This window comes from Sciurus carolinensis, chromosome 14, assembly GCF_902686445.1.
Source record: "Sciurus carolinensis chromosome 14, mSciCar1.2, whole genome shotgun sequence".
Taxonomy (NCBI): Eukaryota; Metazoa; Chordata; class Mammalia; order Rodentia; family Sciuridae; genus Sciurus; species Sciurus carolinensis.
The window spans coordinates 38053482-38070829 of NC_062226.1; the positions used below are offsets into that span (position 1 = coordinate 38053482).

A 17348-nucleotide genomic window follows, 5' to 3' on the forward strand; every position below is an offset into this window, starting at 1 on the left:
GACCTGGGGAGCAGCTGAAGATGGGGAGGGGCTGAGGGTCAGGAGGAGCCAGAGCAAGTAGTAGCTAAGGCCCCAGGAGTCTCTGATGTGGGAAGGGTGACTGAAGCCACATGGGGAAGAGAAAGGAGCTCTGTCAGGGTGGGGCAGTCAGAGCACCTGTGGCTGTGGCCAGGAGGACAAGCATGTTCAGAGGAGAGGACTTTCCTGGGCAGGGAGGAGCCATCTCCCATAAAGAGCCCTAGGAAGTCAGATTCAATCCCATCCGCTGCAGACTGAGACCCACCTTTGTCTCCCTTCTACTATAGCCATGTCTGCATTGTCTCTAGCTGTGTCTCTGGCACTTTCTCTGGGTGTATTTGGCAGTATGTCCATTTCTCTGGCTGTGTGTCTAGCTGTTTCTCTGGCAATATTTCTAATGGTGTCTCTGGCTGTGTCCCTGGGAGGGTGTCCGACTGTGTGTCTGATGGTGTCTTTGGCAATGTTTTTAGTGGTATAGATACTTCCTGACTGAGCATCTGGCTGTGGCTCTGGCTTTTCCTCTAGCTGTTTGTCTGGGTGTATGCCTGTTTGTGTCTATCGGTTTCTCTGGTGTTTCTCTGCTTGTGTGTCAGACAGTTTCTCTGGCACTGTTTCTGACAGTGTCTCTAGTTCTCTGGCTGATGAGTTCTCTGCTTGTACTCCTTGCTCTTCCTCTGGCAGTATGTCTGCTGTGTCTAGCTGAATCGTTTACCGTGTTTGTGGCAGCTCCTTTGGTCGTGTTGGCTATTCTTTGACCATTTCTCTGGCTGGTTATCTGATTTTATCCACCCTTGTCTGATGGTCCTCCTTCACAGTTTCTAGTACACTCCTGCTGAGTTTATAACTATTTCTTTGGGGCTCTTTCTAGTTGTTTGGGTAGTTTCTGGCCAGTGATTTGTTGTGAGGCTGACGTTATTTCTGATGGTGACCCTGGTTGGGTGTTGGTAGTGTCCCTCAGTATCTTTCTCTGGATTTTTGCTTCTCAGTGGTTGACAGAGTGGGAAGGAGAGATTGTCGCAGTTGGGGCCTGTTCTGCAGGAAATAGTTATTTCTCTGCCCTCTTGTGTGAATGTGTGTGGTGGGGAGGTAAGAGCAGTTGGACCCATTACAGGAAGCAGGACACCAGGTGGGGACCACTGGATCCTTCCTGGCTTCTGGGGACATGTCCTGAGTGTACTTTGTATACCCACATGGATGTGTATAGACATTGATGCACATCCACTGGGCTAGGGATCCCAGGTTCATGAGGGTACCTGACTGGAGTGAAGGGTGGCCTGGGGGCCCTGACAAGGACATATAGATGAAAATTTCCCATTCATATTCTTATATTTTTCTACCCCCACCCCTCTCTCTCTTGTGCTGGAGAACCCAGGGCCTCGTACATGCTAGGCAAGCCCTCTACCACTGAGCCACGTCCCTAGTCCCCCTGATTTTCTCTTGGTCATTGGTACATAATAAACCACAAGCCACATCTGACCTGGCTCATATACCATTGTCCCATCTGGTACCCCAGAGCCTAGTGACCAGACTTATGGCAGAATAGGTAGGGACAAATGACAGATCCAAGGGGCTCCTGAATGTGCAGATTTCAGGCTTTTCCCCACTCCAGGTGCACAGGAGGGGCCTTCCATTCAAGTCAGTTTGGCGAAGTATAGCCCTCCAATTAAGTTACAACATTACCCTTTCAGTTTGCAGTGTTTATAGCTAATTAGCCAACCTCACCAGTAAAGTTATATATTTTTTTAGAAAATGGCCCTGGAACTACCAATGTTCCATAACTCATTTGAGATCGACTACACTCTGCAGCCAGCATTCTTATTGAACAGCAAACCACTGTAGGTTGCCTTCTACCATCTTAGCAAACCTTTGCCTGCAGATGCCAGTAATGTTGCTTTCCATTGCTTGAAAGAAGATCCTGAGCCCCATTAAGAAGGGCATCTGGGGTCAAGGTCTAGGGCCCTAGGGCTGGGGTTTCCCATTCTTGCCTGAGAACAGGGGAGCTCCTCAGGAGATTCCTGCCTAGGCTGATGCTGCCCCCTGCCCCGATTTCTTCCAACAGATGGCTGCTCCTGTCCCATGGGCCTGCTGTGCTGTGCTTGCTGCCGCTGCTGCCGTTGTCTACACCCAGAGACACAGTCCACAGGGTGAGTGCTCAGGGGAGCTGCCTGTTGACCCCCTCCCAGAGCTGCATATGAATCCTCGTTGGCACAGCTGCCTACCAATACCACCCAAGAGTCACAGACACACACTGGCATTGTCATGCATGAGCACCCAGAAGCACATGTAGTTATATGACATTGAAGCAGGGGGACCCACTGATGTCTCAGGCATAACTCCAGTCACACACATGTTGATTGTGTCTCAGGCTTGAAATGATCTGTCTCTCTCCCACTAAGAGGAGATAGGATACAGGCATTTGAAACAGGAGTTGGGAATGGGGCTAGGAGCTGGGTCCTTGTGTGTTGTTGGATAAAAGGGGATCTCCTTCAGGAGATTTTTTGAGGTACAGTTGAAGCACCAATGGGAAACAGTGGGCAAGACTGCTGGTCACTTTCTACCTTATCCTAGAAGGAAGATGGGGATCAAGATGATGGGACAGGCAAGAGAACAGATGGGAGAGGGCTAGTGCACTAAGGAACACAAGACAGTCAGCTGGAATGATTGGAGGAGGGAGGAACTTCTCAGTGGCTGTCTCCCTACATCCTCTCTGCCCTCCTCCCATTTGTCCAGTGAGAGAGCCCAGTCCTGCCCCAGCCCACAGGACAGAGAGCTATACCCTGCTGGGGAAACAAAATGCCCTCTTGACCATCAGCCCTGTATTACATTTGAGGTAGCACCTCACGCGGCCAATCATACAAGGCCTGAACTTGAAACCTTCCTTGAATGAGGCTCCCTAGGCTCCCCAATTGGTTTGGTCCTGACCCTCCACCTTAGCTGGGTTGGGTGGAGGCAGAGAGGATGGGTACATCTCTAGGGCCCAGGATTGGAGCAGACCCTGATGACTGAGCTCTGCTACCCTTCAAGGCCATGGGTTCAGAAGAACCGTTGTGGGTCAAGACTTCTGTGACCTCTTAAGAGATCCATACTGAGACCTAGAGAGAACTTGACCAGCCCCAGGGCTGGTACCTGGACCTGCACAGGGCCTGCCAGTGGTCTCTCCCTATGCGTAAAGACAAGTCCCCACATGACCCAGGCCCTGGCATAAGGTTATATTTCTGTGAGACCATTTTCTTGCATGAACGAGAGCATGTCCCTGTTTGACTGTTTTCTCTGTCTCTACCCTTGTCAACTGTGCTGTGCGTGACATTGTCTATATGCCTCTGCCCTTTTCGGGTTTGTATCCTTGTGTTTGAGACTATACCCCATGTGTGATAGTACCTCTGTTTCTCTTTGTATGTTTGTGTCCTTGTTAAACTCTCTCCCTGTGTGTGAGACCATCCCCATGTAACTGTGCCTTTGGGTGATGGTGCCCTTCATGTGCATGCCTGTGATTTTGTCTCAGGTGGTACTGTCACTGAAATGGGACATTGTCCCTGTGTGACTATAACCATGTGGATGATTGTCCTGTGTGGCTGCTTCTCTGTGGGTGACCGTCTTCATCCTGTGTGTGTGGCAGTGTGAAGTTGCTTAGGACACCCAGGGGAACTGTTTCCGGCATGTGTTCCCCATGTAAGCCTGCATGCACAGGTGTGAGGGAGCCGTCAGTTCTGTCCTCTGTGTTCTCCATGTCCATGACCTCATCCTGTCTCTGTCTCTCATCCTGGCTTCTAACAACCTTTTCACAGCTGATTCCTTTGGAGCATTTGTCACTGCATCAGGGCCAAGAACCCCATCCTCCCCCTGCTGCTTGATTTAATTTCTGAAATGGACAACACATCAGTAGGGGCGGGAGGAGAGCTGTCCAGAGACAAAGGGTTAACTCCTTGCCATCCCTGGAGCTGTTGCATGACTTTTTGTGTTGCTGTTGTGTTATTGTTACGATCGCGACACTCTGATTGTCATGCCATGTTGCTTCCTCCACCTCTGCACCATGGCCTGTTGTTGTCTTCTGTCATTGAGTTATGTTTTCAGTCCTGCCCTGCCCTTCCATCCTTTGTTTGTCATTGTTGTCGGATTGTGTCTCCATTTCTTATATCCAGCAGATGAGGTGTGACGGGGAGGTGCTATCTCATTGCCATTGTATCTGTTGTGTTGTTGAGTCACTGTTTCCTCATCTTGTGGCTATACCTGCAAACCTCCCCCTGGACTAAAGCTCCATACTGGGTTCTCCTCAGTTCTGAGCTGCTGTTGATCAGTGTTAATGTGTTGCCCCTGGGACCATGATGGCCATACACCCTCCCCAACGGTCAGTTTTCAACCTCCTCCTCAGGCAGCTGGATGCAAAGTCTCTGCTTGGTGGGGGGGTGGTGTACAGAGAGAGGGGCTTGGCATGTTTCCTGGAAGCTCCAGGTTTTTGGAAGGGAGGCTGGAAGGGGGCTCAGTGGCCGAAGCTGGTGGATTGAGGGGGGGGTACTTGATCGCCTGAGTCTTGGACACTGGGCCTCTGGTCAGGGGGAGGACCCCATTCAGTCTCTGGTCCAGCCTCACAGCTGTGGCCTCCAAGGCCCCCAGCCACCGCCCTTCCGCCCCTTCATCCTCTGTTCGGCTGGTCCCAGGCCCCACAGACTAGTGGTCAGAGCTGGCTGGGTTTCCTGCTTCTCTCTCCTCTGACAGGGACAGAGAGGCTCAGAGAGGGGCAAGACAGAGACAGGCAGTGAGGGAAAGAGACCAGGAGACCCAGAAAGACAGCAAATAGGGACAGATGTTCCACCACAGAGAAACTGTCCTGGGGAGGGGGTTGCAATCGGGGTGGGGCTGCTGGTGGGCCCAGGGGGATCTCTGCAGCCCCCCCCTTCCACAGTCCTGGTGGTGTTAACAAGTCTAATTAAGAGGCCACTGGCCCAACTTAATTGGCTCGTTAACAGGAATTGCCTCTGAAAATCCCCAAACTCAGCAGGGTGACTCTCTGGAGGGAGATGTGAACTAGTGTTAACGAGGGATCCTGCAGCCCCCTGCTGCCCCCTTTCCTCCTCCCACCCTCACTCAACAGATCAGGCCTGGGAGAGGGAAGCATCTGCCCTTCCAGACTTGGGGGGTGCAGGATGAGGAATGTGGGGTGGGGGATCCTAATATTCCGATCTGATCTCACTGACTCTGCATGTCTGCCTCTCTGCTGCTGCCTGTGGATCTGCTTCTGTGACTTTCTGTCCCACTCACGGCCTCCCCCACCTGGCGCTGCCTCTCGACAGGTGCTCCCTTCTACCCTTCCATCTCCAGTCTCCTGGGCTCAGTCCATCACGCCTGGGTTGCCGAGGCCAGGGCTGGGGTTTGCTTTTGGTTCTGACAGGCCCCTCCTGGGGGCAGGAGAGGAATGGTTGGAGGACTCACTCTGTCCCAGCCCCCCTTAACAGTTCCTGCTTCACAAAACTGCCAGCTGCCAGGAGTTCCCCAGGGTTCACTTCATCGCCTGCCCATTCTCCCTTCTGCTGCCCAAAGCCCCTGTGGCTGAGGGGGCAGAGCTGGGGGCGGGGCAGGCAGAAGTGAGACAGGACTGAATGACAAGAATGGGGGTGGAGGATAACTAAGATAGTGAGAGACCGAGAGAGAAAGGAGTTTGGGAGTGAAACCTCTGGGGCTGGGCCTGTTGGTGGCAAGAAGTTAGGGTGATAAGGGTCAGAAAAATCTTTGTTGAGGACCCAGGGACTGGAAGTGAACTGGATTTTCACTGAGTACTGACCCCTCCCAGCACTACACAGCAAGCGCTCCCTCTCTCTCTCTCACAGCCCCTGTGCGTGCGCACGCGTACACATTTGGAAATGCTAGCATACCTGCATACTTGCCCAGCCACAGAGAAGACACTTGCCTGGTCAGACACACCCTCATGGCTGGACTCAAACTGTACACCCTCATAGGGTCTCACCTATGCACATTCACCTGGGGGTGCTGGGCAGTGCTGTCACCAGTGAATTTTGCCTGTGCCCTGCCCCAACAGAGACGCCCCATGTGCAATATGAGCGCCTGGGCTCAGATGTGACCTTGCCATGTGGAACAGCAAACTGGGATGCAGCTGTGACGTGGCGGGTGAATGGAACAGATCTGGCCCCTGACCTGCTCAATGGCTCTCAGCTGGTACTCCGTGGCTTGGATCTGGGCCACAGTGGCCTCTATGCCTGCTTCCACCGCGACTCCTGGCACCTGCGCCACCAAGTCCTGCTACATGTGGGCTGTAAGTGTTTCCCCTGACCCCTTTTCTGACCTCTCACCTTCCTTGAGGCACAGAGCTATAGCCCAGACCAAGTCCCCTTCCTGTTGGGTGGCGGGGAGAAGGGAAGGCCACAGCCAGACTCTTGCTCTCTGATCCTATCCTAATCTGTTCTTCTGACCTCTGAACCATGTCTAACCCTGTCTAATGAGTCCAGACCCCTGGACCTTTCATCCATGTGTCACATTCCCATGTAGTTCTTTGAGATCCTGAAATATTGTCCCCTATGATAAAATGGACACAGGGAGGCTGGCAAGGAATGACCCTTCTGAGGCCTGGATTGGGAGGAATCCTGGAGTGATCTCACTGTGTCTGCTCCCACTGGAACTGGCCAGGGTCTGAGGGAGGGCAGTGGGATACATGATTATGTAGATGTAGGTAGGAGTACTCTGAAGGCCCCAGGGATGGAGGGAGGCTTCCTGGAATAGGAGGCACATGGAGACACAGAGCATTTGGAAAAGACATTGAAATATAATTTCTGGCAAAAAGCTGAGTACAACTATGGGCCTCAGAGCCTGGATGGGCATGAAAAGACCACTTGTGCTGGTGTCAGTGGTGGAAGGAGCTAAGGGGCAGGGTGGTCGGGAAGCAGATCAAGATCCTGGAAGCTGGAAAGTGATGAGGACTAAATTCCCTTCTTAGAGAATCCTTCCCCACAGTGAAAAGAGGCAGGTTGGATGGGGCAAAACTAGGGTAGGAATGAGGCTGTAGTTAAATGCAAGAGAGATGATGACCTGGGACTGGGGCATGGAGTTGGGGAAGTTGAGGGGGGCATTTGGACCTCCAGAAAGTGATGGTGGATTGCAGGTGGAAGGGCAGAAGAGTAGGGAGTGGGTGTGGGTAAGAGAGCTGGAGGTACCATCACTGCAATAGGGAGAAATGGGAGGAAAAGGGGGTGTGTTCTGTTTGAACAGTGCCTGGGTTTGGGTTTCCCTAGAATCAGATCCCAAGATGAAAAATCATAAGCAAGTAGTTTATTTGGCAAATGATGGAGACACCATAGAGGAATGTGGAGAGTGACACTGAAAAAGGAAGTTAATACAAAGAGTGAGTCACTCCAACGCTACCTCTTGGTGATTGGAGCCCTGCTGAGGGGACTCTGGGTGCAGATGCAGAACGCACACCTCGGAGTTGTCCTGTTTGAGGGGCGAGGGAGCTGGGATGTTTGTTCACTCCCTCCTGCCGTCATTGGTGGAAGAAGTCTCCTGGGGTGAGAGGTAGGTGCCTTAATTCCCCAGTACTTTTGGCCTCATGCCCCGGCAGGCAAAGCAGGCCTTGGTGGCCAGAGAAAGCTCTTAGGCAGATAACTGCAGAAGTTGGCAGTGAGAAGTGTGGGTGAGGGATCCGCAGCTCCACAGATATCTGCTACAAATATGTTGGGTAAGGACTCTTGCGGGGTGGGGCCTGGGAATTGGTAGCTGGTAGCTAGTGGATCCAAGCTCAAGAGAACGGCCTGTGCTAGAAATGGAAATTTGGGGGTGAGGTGTTGTCAGCATTAAGGCGTTGGAAGGGGCTGAGACAGCCAAAGGAGAGATTAAGGGGTGAGAAAAGGACCCCAAATTGAGTCCTGAAGACTATCAGCATGTAAGGGGTTGATAGAGAGAAACGAGCCACAAAAGGAGAGAAACAGGAGCCCAGGGGGGCAGAGGGAAGCCCCAGTGAGTGTGATTTGGAAAAGACGCTTGTGAAAAGCAGAATGAGGAGGTTATCAGCACTACTAAGGGTCAGGTGAGCAGGCACCCAGCCCCGGGCCAGAAGTACCTGCCAGCAAAGGGAATGCTCTGGAAATGCTGTTTCTTTTCTCCTGAGCCAAAGACTCAGACTCCTCTGGCATCATCCCATCTGGAGTCTCCCTGTGGTTGGAAGATGGTTCCTTCCTTCCCTGGAAGCTACCTAAAATGCTTACGGGCCTTTGCCCCTTTTTTCAGAAGACTGTTCTAGAAAACCAAGTGATATGTTAGGCTGAAGAGTTGCTCAGGATCTCTGGTGGGGATGTACATTTCCCCATGAAAACGTGTTTTTAGAATTGAAGAGATGGCATTCAGACCAGACATTTTAGTTGCAAGCCAAGAGTGGAGTTACCCCTGTCGGCTATATTGAGAAATGCAGGGCCAGCCCAACAACTCTTCCCATCCCCTCCCCACCTATGTCAGCAGTGGAGCCCTCCCCCGAGCCCTAGGCCCTTACTGAGTGCAGTGGGAGAAGGATGAGGCTACCTCAGCACCAGTCATCAAAACATCTGCCTTCTCAGTTCAGGTCCCCAAAATCCCCAGGGTGGATAAAGCTGGCAGTGATGGCTGGGATTTGGTGACCCTGGGTCCCCATTACTGGTGCTGTGATCTTCTTTAAGAGATCATTAGAGATCATTGGGTTTTGAAGTAAAGTCCACAGTTCTTACCCATAGGTCATGCCCTCAGCTGCCATGTTGTGACCCTCTGGTCACAACCAGACCATTTAGTTACAGTGGTCCCTACTTCCTAGACCCTACCCATCAGGGTAGGGTGGACCACAGATTGGCTGTAGCATCCATAACAGGTATTTATCTCTCATTGCTTTATTTCCTTCTAAAGACCTGATCAGGGAACAGAGGATATAAATCATGATCGTCTTAGTCACTTTATATTAGTAACAAGAGACTGGATTTGGCATTACTCAATATCAAATTATCCTTTTTGCCAACTCTCGGAACAGGACAAAGTTATCCCTGATTTGTAGATCATTTCGATCAAAACTTATTTAATATTTATCCTAAACATGTAAAATTTTTATATCTATTTCCAAAGGAACCTGATCATAATAATATTCTGTTGGAAGATTCCTTAACCAGGCTAGTCCCTGAGCTACTTTCTCCTGCTCCACCTTCCTGCCCTCCGGTGGATCCTCAAGAATAGCTCTAAGCACTCTCTTACCTAGGATGATGAAAGGACCCTCCACCCCCCATGTTAGGAAAGGGGATAACAGTGTTCCTTTCAGTAGCATCCTTTTGTTTATTGGACATTGCTGATTCAGTATCATTCTGATTTTAAGCTAAAACAAACTGGAGATTAAAATAATTTTTAAATAGATAGTTCCTTACCCAGTTTTTGAACTTTTTAAAATTTGAGAGTGGTTAGAATGGAAACGCCAGACCCTCTGGTTCAGCACTTCTTTTCCCCAATTCCTGTTTGGCCAGGAGGGAAAGAGTAGCAGGGAGAAAGCAGCAGTTGAAGATGTCTGGGGAGAAATCATGAGTGGAAGGCAGGAGGGGGCATTGACAGTCCAGAGCTTGGGGTGCCTCAAGGGATGCCACAAGATAAGGTTGAGACAGGCTATGGCCTTGAATGCCAGGCAGGAGGAGGAGCGTGGGTGTGGCATGGGCAGGGCTGAAGCAAAAGGGTCACCCCACCCTGCCCTGGCCTGATCCGGCCTGGCCCAGGGTGTGGGCAGCCTGCCCCTCCTCCTGCTGGGCCGGCGGGCAGGCCTCATGCGTGCCGGGGGCTCCAGCCCAGGCGGGCTGGCGAGATGAGAGGAAAAACATGCGGTTTGGTGGGCTGGACATGGAAAAACAAGCCAATTAGGAGGAAAACAAACAAACCTCGGGCCAGCAGGGGCACACGCACTGTGCACATGCACACACAGCCCCGCATGGGACTTAGGGACACCCTGCCACAGCTGACACAGTCACTTAGGCATCTCAGGAACCCCCACAAGGGGAAACTCAGGATGTCTGGGCATCTAGGAGCATGCCTGCACGCCCGGAGTGTGACGTGCATACGAGCTTTTGCTTACACACTCCCTTTGACATGCTCTCCCCGTGTCCAGCTCACATGTGTGGACACACTGGGAATTTGGGGCATCTTCCCACACCCACAGTTTGAAAAATACACTCAGGCTTAAGCTCTATCACATATCTAATGTCTTATGTGTAGTGTACTGTCACTGTCTTTTGGACTACAATGGCACATTGACACTCTAACAGTGGACCTCAGCCTCACAGCCTCACACATATAGACAATCTCCAGTCGAACAGCCTCCCCCTGGGTCACCCGAAACAGCCATCCGGCCCCACACAGCCTCCAGTCTTACGGACTGCTCAGTCTCATACAAAGTCTCAGAGTTACACGGCGCCTCACAATCATAGTGTCTTAAAGAAAATAACTTTTCCTCCAACTCACAACACACAGCAGGCCTCCCGATCCCACACTGTCCCACAGCCTTACACTTGGTCTCTCGCAGCACCCCCATCTCCACCCACCCGGCCCCTCAGCTGGGCTCCAGCTGCAGCAAGTCACTCCTTTTCTTCCTTTTCTTTGTTTTTCTTTCCTCCTTTTCCCTCTGAGAAACCTGGTCCCTGTCAGGAAACCCAAGCCCTTTCTTGCTCAGGGCCCAGGGCCAGGCAGGAGTAGCCAGATGACAGACAAAGCCCCTGCCAGGCCCCCAGCCCCCTGTGACCTGCCCAGTCAGAGAGAGGAATTGGTTTTCGGGGAGGGTTGAAGGGGAGCCAGACCTGAGCCAGGAGGACAGTCAGGGGATTGAAGGAGACCTGATCAGCGGGGAGGCTAGCCGGGGTAGGGGGACTGTGAGTTCAGTGTTCTGCCCTGCCCTGCCCTCCAGAGTCCCAGGCAGCAGGGAGCTGACTCTGCAGGCTTCCCCCCCACCCCACCCCCAGCGCCCTTCTCCTTTGAAGCTGGAGTGAGGGGGGGTGGTGGCAGGAGGCAGGAGTGGAGGCTTCTCAGCCGACCTCAGAATGTCCTTTCCTCCTGGGGTGGCTGCCAACTCTGGCCTGGCCCACAGGCCCCCAGAAGGCAACTTCCTGTGTCCTTGGCCGCCCCCCACTCCACCCCCTTGCAGAACTCTTGACTGTGGGCAGATAGGGAAGGAAGGGACATTAAAGGTACACAGGATGAACATGAAACAGACACAGGGCCAAGAAGTCTTCCCAGGGGAGGTGGACAGTGGTGGACAGAACGCAGGCTGGCCCTTGAGGGGTCCCAGCCGGTGCCTGGCTCTCACCTGCAGGCCTGAGGAAGGAATCGGCCTCAACCCCCAGCATCGCTGCTCCACCTGCTGCACTGAAGCTCTCCTGTCCCTCTGCCTTTTCATCTCTGCTGCTGCAAAGCCAGATCTGGGCCCTGGGGGTGGTACCCAGGACCCCCTCTACAGCTTCACAGTGGACACACTGGTTGTGTGCTGGCAATCAGAGTCACTCAAAATTCTGCATACACTATGGATTGAAGCCCATGGTTCCCTGGTCTTCACCATGGCCACTCTATAAGCATAGACATGCACTCCCCTTAACTGTCCCTGGCTTAGTGAGCTGCCCCCCTCCCACTTCCTGTCCACCTGTCAGGCAGGGGGCGGTGTGGGGGGAGGCACAGAAGGGAGGTGTCAGTGTCCCTGGAGCCACAGACAGACATTCCTTGCCTGGGTCAGGTCACAGAAGCTGCCTCCTTCCAGGAACCTGAGCTGCCTGTCCTCACGCCTTGCCCAATGCCTGAGGGTAGGACAGCCGGGCTAAGTGCTGACAGCAGCAAAAAGTGTGGTTAGATAGCAGAAAGGACTTCCCAAGTGTGGTCATGTAGGTGAATATCTTCATTCTGGGGTTAATTCCCAACACTGACTTGCATGTGACCCCCAAGCAGGTCTCAACCCCTCTCTGGGCCTTCCTGTTCCAGAGTGAAGGCAGCTGCTGACCATGTCATGGACTTCTTAAAGGATTTGTGATGGAGGATTCGGGGGCTGGGGTGAGGTACACAGCAGCTTCCTTATGACAGACACTTACCTACACGTACACTCTCTCCTACATGGATGTGCATTCCAAGAGCCAAGCATGCATCCACTCACACATCTACTTAGATGCTCCTACATGTCACTGGTCACTCGTTCATGTCATGTACGAACATGCATGTAACACATACCCATGTGCAGACACATACACAGAGAGATGCAATTGACCAGCCGCCCAGTGCTGCTGCTCTTGTGTGGCCACCAGGCTATCCTCTATCTCTGTCTCTACTGAGGGGAAACCTGGGGTGTTTCTTCTCCTGGAAATGCACCCTGATCACCCCAGCAACTAGGATGCATTCAAGACCCTCTTCAGTCCCTTTCAGAGTGGACAGAGTGTGGCAGATGTGGACTGGGGCCGATTCCCCCAGACATCACCTCCATCCTGTGATTGATGAGCTGAGGCCCACAACCCCCTGCTCCCCACAGTTCCTGCCTCCGTCGAGCAGGTTGGGGGGGGCCTCCTCCACACGGTCCTTGTTTTTCTTTAATTAAACATCTGGCTCTCTGTGGCCTGGGAAGCCTCAGACCCTCGCTGACAGCCGCCCCCCACCTTTGGCATTGATGATGGGGTGAGGGGGAAGAACTGGGGCTCTGGGACCCACTTGTCCCCACACTAGTGCAGGGGACTGGGGGCTCCAGGAATGCCCTGACCTTCCTGTCCTCACCCCTAGTGCCACCGCGGGAACCTGTGCTCAGCTGCCGCTCCAACACTTACCCCAAGGGCTTCTACTGTAGCTGGCATCTGCCCACCCCCACCTACATCCCCAACACCTTCAATGTGACTGTGCTGTGAGTAGCTGCGCCTGTGACGGGTTCCAGCCCTGACCTCTGACCTCACCCCCATTATGCCTGAGTCCAGACCCTAGTCCAGCTTTGGGCCTGACCTTCCCCCAGCCTTTCCCCACCTGACCCTTGATGTTTGTAACAGTACCTGGGCCTCACCCCTCCCCAGGCACGGCTCCAAAATTATGGTCTGTGAGAAGGACCCAGCCCTCAAGAACCGCTGCCACATCCGATACATGCACCTGTTCTCCACCATCAAGTACAAGGTCACCATAAGTGTCAGCAATGCTCTGGGTCACAATGCCACGGCTATCACCTTCGACGAGTTCACCATTGGTGCGTGTGGCGGCGGTGGGGGGGGGTCCCTTCTGTATACTCTAGTGGGAATGTGTAAGTGGAAGTGTGTCAGAGGTGTACATGAGCATTGGTGGGGATGTTCACAAATGTGCACATGTCCATGGACATGCCTGTGACAGGTATATGTGGTATGTATATACATGTACACACATGTGCATGGCATATTCACACCTGTGAATGTCCTTTACCTGCAGGGCCAAGAGACCTCTCCAGCAGCTCTTTCTGTTGACTCTCTGGCTCCCAGAGCATGCAGCAGGGGGAGGCGGGCAGGCGGGGCCAGACCCTTGCACAGCTGCAGCCTCCATCCTCCCCCCACCCCACCATGCTAATGGCTTCCTTACGGCCTGTGATGAATGAGGTGTCAGAACAGGAGACAGGACTGGGACAGATATCGCCCTCTCCCCGACCCCCCATCCAAGCCAGACCCTCTGCCTGCCCCTGCCCAATTCCAGGCAGTCTCCTACCCCATCCAGCCAGACCCTCTGCTGGTCCCTTCCCCATTCCAGGCAGACTCTCTGCCTTCCTCTGCTCCATCAGATCTCCACCAGACGCTCTGCCTGCCCCTGCCTTCCCTGCCCACCTCCCATGACTGGATCCCCAACCAGACTATTTCTCCATGAACTGGACCCTTAGATGCTCCCATCAGATCTCCAACCTACTTCTAACCCAGGCATGTGGACTATCTTTTAACCTTGACTCACAGAGCAGCTTCAAACCCAGACTCATCCAAGGGAGGCATGTCTTAGTTTATAACTGGAAAAACTGAGGGAAAACCAGGCCTAGGGGTGTGTGTGATGCACTGGCATCACACTGACCCAGGTGGCGATGGGGGTCACAGTGACCATAGCTGAGGCATCGTGTAGGCTTCATTATTGGAAAGCCGGTCAGCATGAGGATAGGGTTGACATGATGGGATGAAATTTGGGATGCTGATATCAAGAACTGGTGACCCTGCCTGTAGTGACAGTCAGTGGTGATGATGGGGATGTAAGAGGTAGAAGTAATGAGATGGTTGTCAATAGTGATTGTCAGAACTGACAATAGAAGGGAGGGATGGTGACCATGATGATGATAATGGCAGGCAATAGAGAAGGTTGACATGTTGCCTGGGGATGACAACGTGGTCTAGTTCTCAGAGATCGGGCCACTAACGAATCTCTGTCTCTTAAACAGTGAAGCCTGACCCTCCAGAAAATGTGGTAGCCCGGCCAGTGCCCAGCAACCCTCGTCGGCTGGAGGTGACATGGCAGACCCCCTCAACCTGGCCTGACCCTGATTCCTTTCCTCTGAAGTTCTTTTTGCGCTACCGGCCCCTCATCCTGGACCAGTGGCAGCATGTGAGTGTCCTGCCCTGCCCAGGTCCTGGGTGCCTGAATTGGAACCGTGTGACTTGAGAGGCACCCATATCCCAGGTGGTAGCAGCTCCAGCAGGGGTCCTGCTAATAGTCAGAGAGGCTTTCTGGGGAAAAAGGGACCAAGTGGGCCTGGGAGAATGGATGGGGTTAAGGGAGGTGTCCTCAGGGGTTTCCAGTGACCTACATTAGAGCTGGTGAGAACACATCTGTCTGTGGGCTCTCTGGGATAGTGCAGAGACGTGCTAAAAGGGAGACTTTCTTCTTACCTCTGGTTGTCAGCCCTGACCAGGTATCTCTCTTTTTATACTCTGGTTCAGGCTCTGGGTCTGTGCTGGACCCAAGCAGCACAGTGATCTTTGTCCTCAAGGAATTCACAGGTGGGCTCTAGTGGTCAGTGTCAGATGGGCACTGGGGTCAAACTTGATTCAGGGAATGAGATTAGGCCATGACTATCATCACGGCTTCTAAGTCAGATCTAGCTGAGAGGTCAGCTTAAGGTTATAGGTCAGTTGGTGGCTTAGACTGGGAAACATCAGTGGACAAGGTACAGTATGTGGTCAGGCTGTGGTCTGGATACTAATCAAGCTATGATGGAGAGCTTTGGGGAGCAACCAGGGTTTAGGGGCACCCCTTGGGGGTGCTCTTATGTTGAGAGCCCAGGGCCCATTGGGCTGTGAGTGCTGTGACCCTTGAGGTCTGTGGGCTGAGACTGGGGAAGGAGAGTGCTCCATAGGGCAGTCCAGGCTGCTCCTGGGGGTCAGCCTGAATCCCTCTTTATCCACCAGGCTCCATCTCCATCTCCTTATACCTCACTCCTGTCTGGCCTTTAAAGTACGTAATTCGATTCCTGGGTGCCTGTCCTGGTTGCGGGCCTGGCCCCCACAAAGGCTGCTCACACGCTCATGTGTTCCCTGACAGAGTCCGGAGTCCCTCCCGCCTGGCCAGCTGCCCGCGCCTAATGCATTGCTAATAACCAGGGTCTAGTTTCACAAGCCCCCCTCCCCCGCTAACGAGCTACAGGCAGCAGCCCTGCGCGTCGCAGCGCACACGCCTTGCAGTGAACCTGGCATGCTGCCCACCACACACACGAGAACACGTATGCACACACGTGCCTCCCAGAAGGAACCATGCTCCCAGACATGCATAGGACTAACATGCGAAGACCATGCATTGACCTGCACCATGGGCAGAATTGGCCTCCACCCTGATGTGGACAGAACAAGGTGTAGAGGATTCATGATGTGAACACATGTGGCCCATAGCACATCCTAGCTCTGTTCCATGTCTCATAGGTATTGGGGTTGGTTAGATTTATGACTCTTTTCAACTTGAGTTTTGCTCTGAACAGATCTACTTTCTCTAATCCTTGATCTTAGAGGCAGGTGTATGGCAGGGAGGGGGGTGAAGGAAAGAGCAGAGAAAAACATCCCTTGGATTTTTCAGGAAGAAAATACAGACCAGGAATTGCAAAAGAATAGGCACCAGAAGGTCTGGCAGGGGCTCTCTCAGCACGGACAAGCGGGAGGCAGGGGGACCTAGCCTAGGTGCCTTGCATCACCTGCTTTGGCCCTAACTCAGCTAGGAGGCCTGGGGGCATGTTGGACATCTGCTGCAGCTGACCAGATGGGGGACTCTAAAGCAACATGGATGCCTATGACTATGGAATTCCTGTCAGCTGAGGAACCTTTCTCTCAAGGGAGTAGATTAAGGGATCAGCGACCACCTAGCATGAAGGGTCCAGGCCTAGGAGATGTGGCTGCCAGGACATTGTTGGGTTCCTGGGCCATATCCTAGCAGTATGGTGCCATGAGCCCATCAATGAGGTGGCAATTTCATCTGTTCTCCTTGGCTCTATCTTTTGTCTTTGGGGAAAGATGAATGTGGAGGTCTGCAGGCCTGGCAGGAGGGAGAAAGGGCTGAGGGAGCTGGGGCTACTCAGCCAGAGGGGATCTTTGCAGAGCAGGAGACTGGGGTGGCAAAGATGGAACTAGGGCTCTAGCACCAGGAAAGGAGGGTCTTTGGGGCCCACTCATCTTCCAGGACTGGAGTAGGATTTACTGAGCATACTGTCTCTCAGTGTGTCCCTGACCTTGACCCTGGCCTCCCACTTGGTACCACAGGCTCAGCAGGTATTGGAGGGGCTTCTTAGTCCACTTGACCTGAACTGCACGGACATAAATGCACATATACACACACATGCATGTACTCACAGCCTGTCAGGTCAGGTAGCCTAGACCCCAATTTTCTTGGGGAAGGATTGGAACAGGGACCAAAAGAGCCCTGAAGCCAGACATGGCCCAGAGCAGCCCCCTTCTCCGCCCCTGCCGGCTGCCCCTGTTTACGAGGCGGCTTAATGAGGCAGCGGGTGCCGCTGAGATGAACCAGAGCCCAGCCTGGGCCTGGGAGGGGCAGACCAGGCCAGGCTGGAGGATTTGGGGGGGCGGGGGGGAGACTAGCAGGATGGGGCCAGCCAGTGGGGGGGGTGGGGAAGTGATGCCTCCAAGAGGAAACAGAGCAGCTGTCCTGCCACCCCAGGGGCTGTTCCCACCTCCTTTTGCCTCAGGCAGGATAATACCCATCCTGAGGTCTTCCTGCAGGAAAAGCCCAGCTAGGACTGGGCTGGTAGGTGCACTGGGCACCTGGGCTCTGAACCCATGGTGACAGTTCAGCTGAAGTCTTACTTGGTGCTTTCCACATGGTGTAGTCCTCATTATAACCCTAAGAGAGAGATTCTGTCACCAACACTGCTTTACAGATGAAGACATCAA

General features: G+C 53.2%; 1 protein-coding gene across 3 annotated transcripts in view; it reads left to right on the forward strand.

The window, feature by feature from the left end:
- Cntfr (ciliary neurotrophic factor receptor) overlaps nt 1-17348 on the forward strand; it is a 37508-nt gene that overhangs the window by 18246 nt on the left and 1914 nt on the right. For all 3 annotated transcript variants that reach the window (XM_047525666.1, XM_047525665.1, XM_047525668.1), the window contains 5 exons: nt 2078-2162; nt 6050-6283; nt 12757-12874; nt 13038-13204; nt 14399-14562. In XM_047525666.1, the coding sequence (XP_047381622.1) occupies nt 2078-2162; nt 6050-6283; nt 12757-12874; nt 13038-13204; nt 14399-14562 (768 nt within the window). The remainder of the gene's footprint in view (nt 1-2077; nt 2163-6049; nt 6284-12756; nt 12875-13037; nt 13205-14398; nt 14563-17348) is intronic.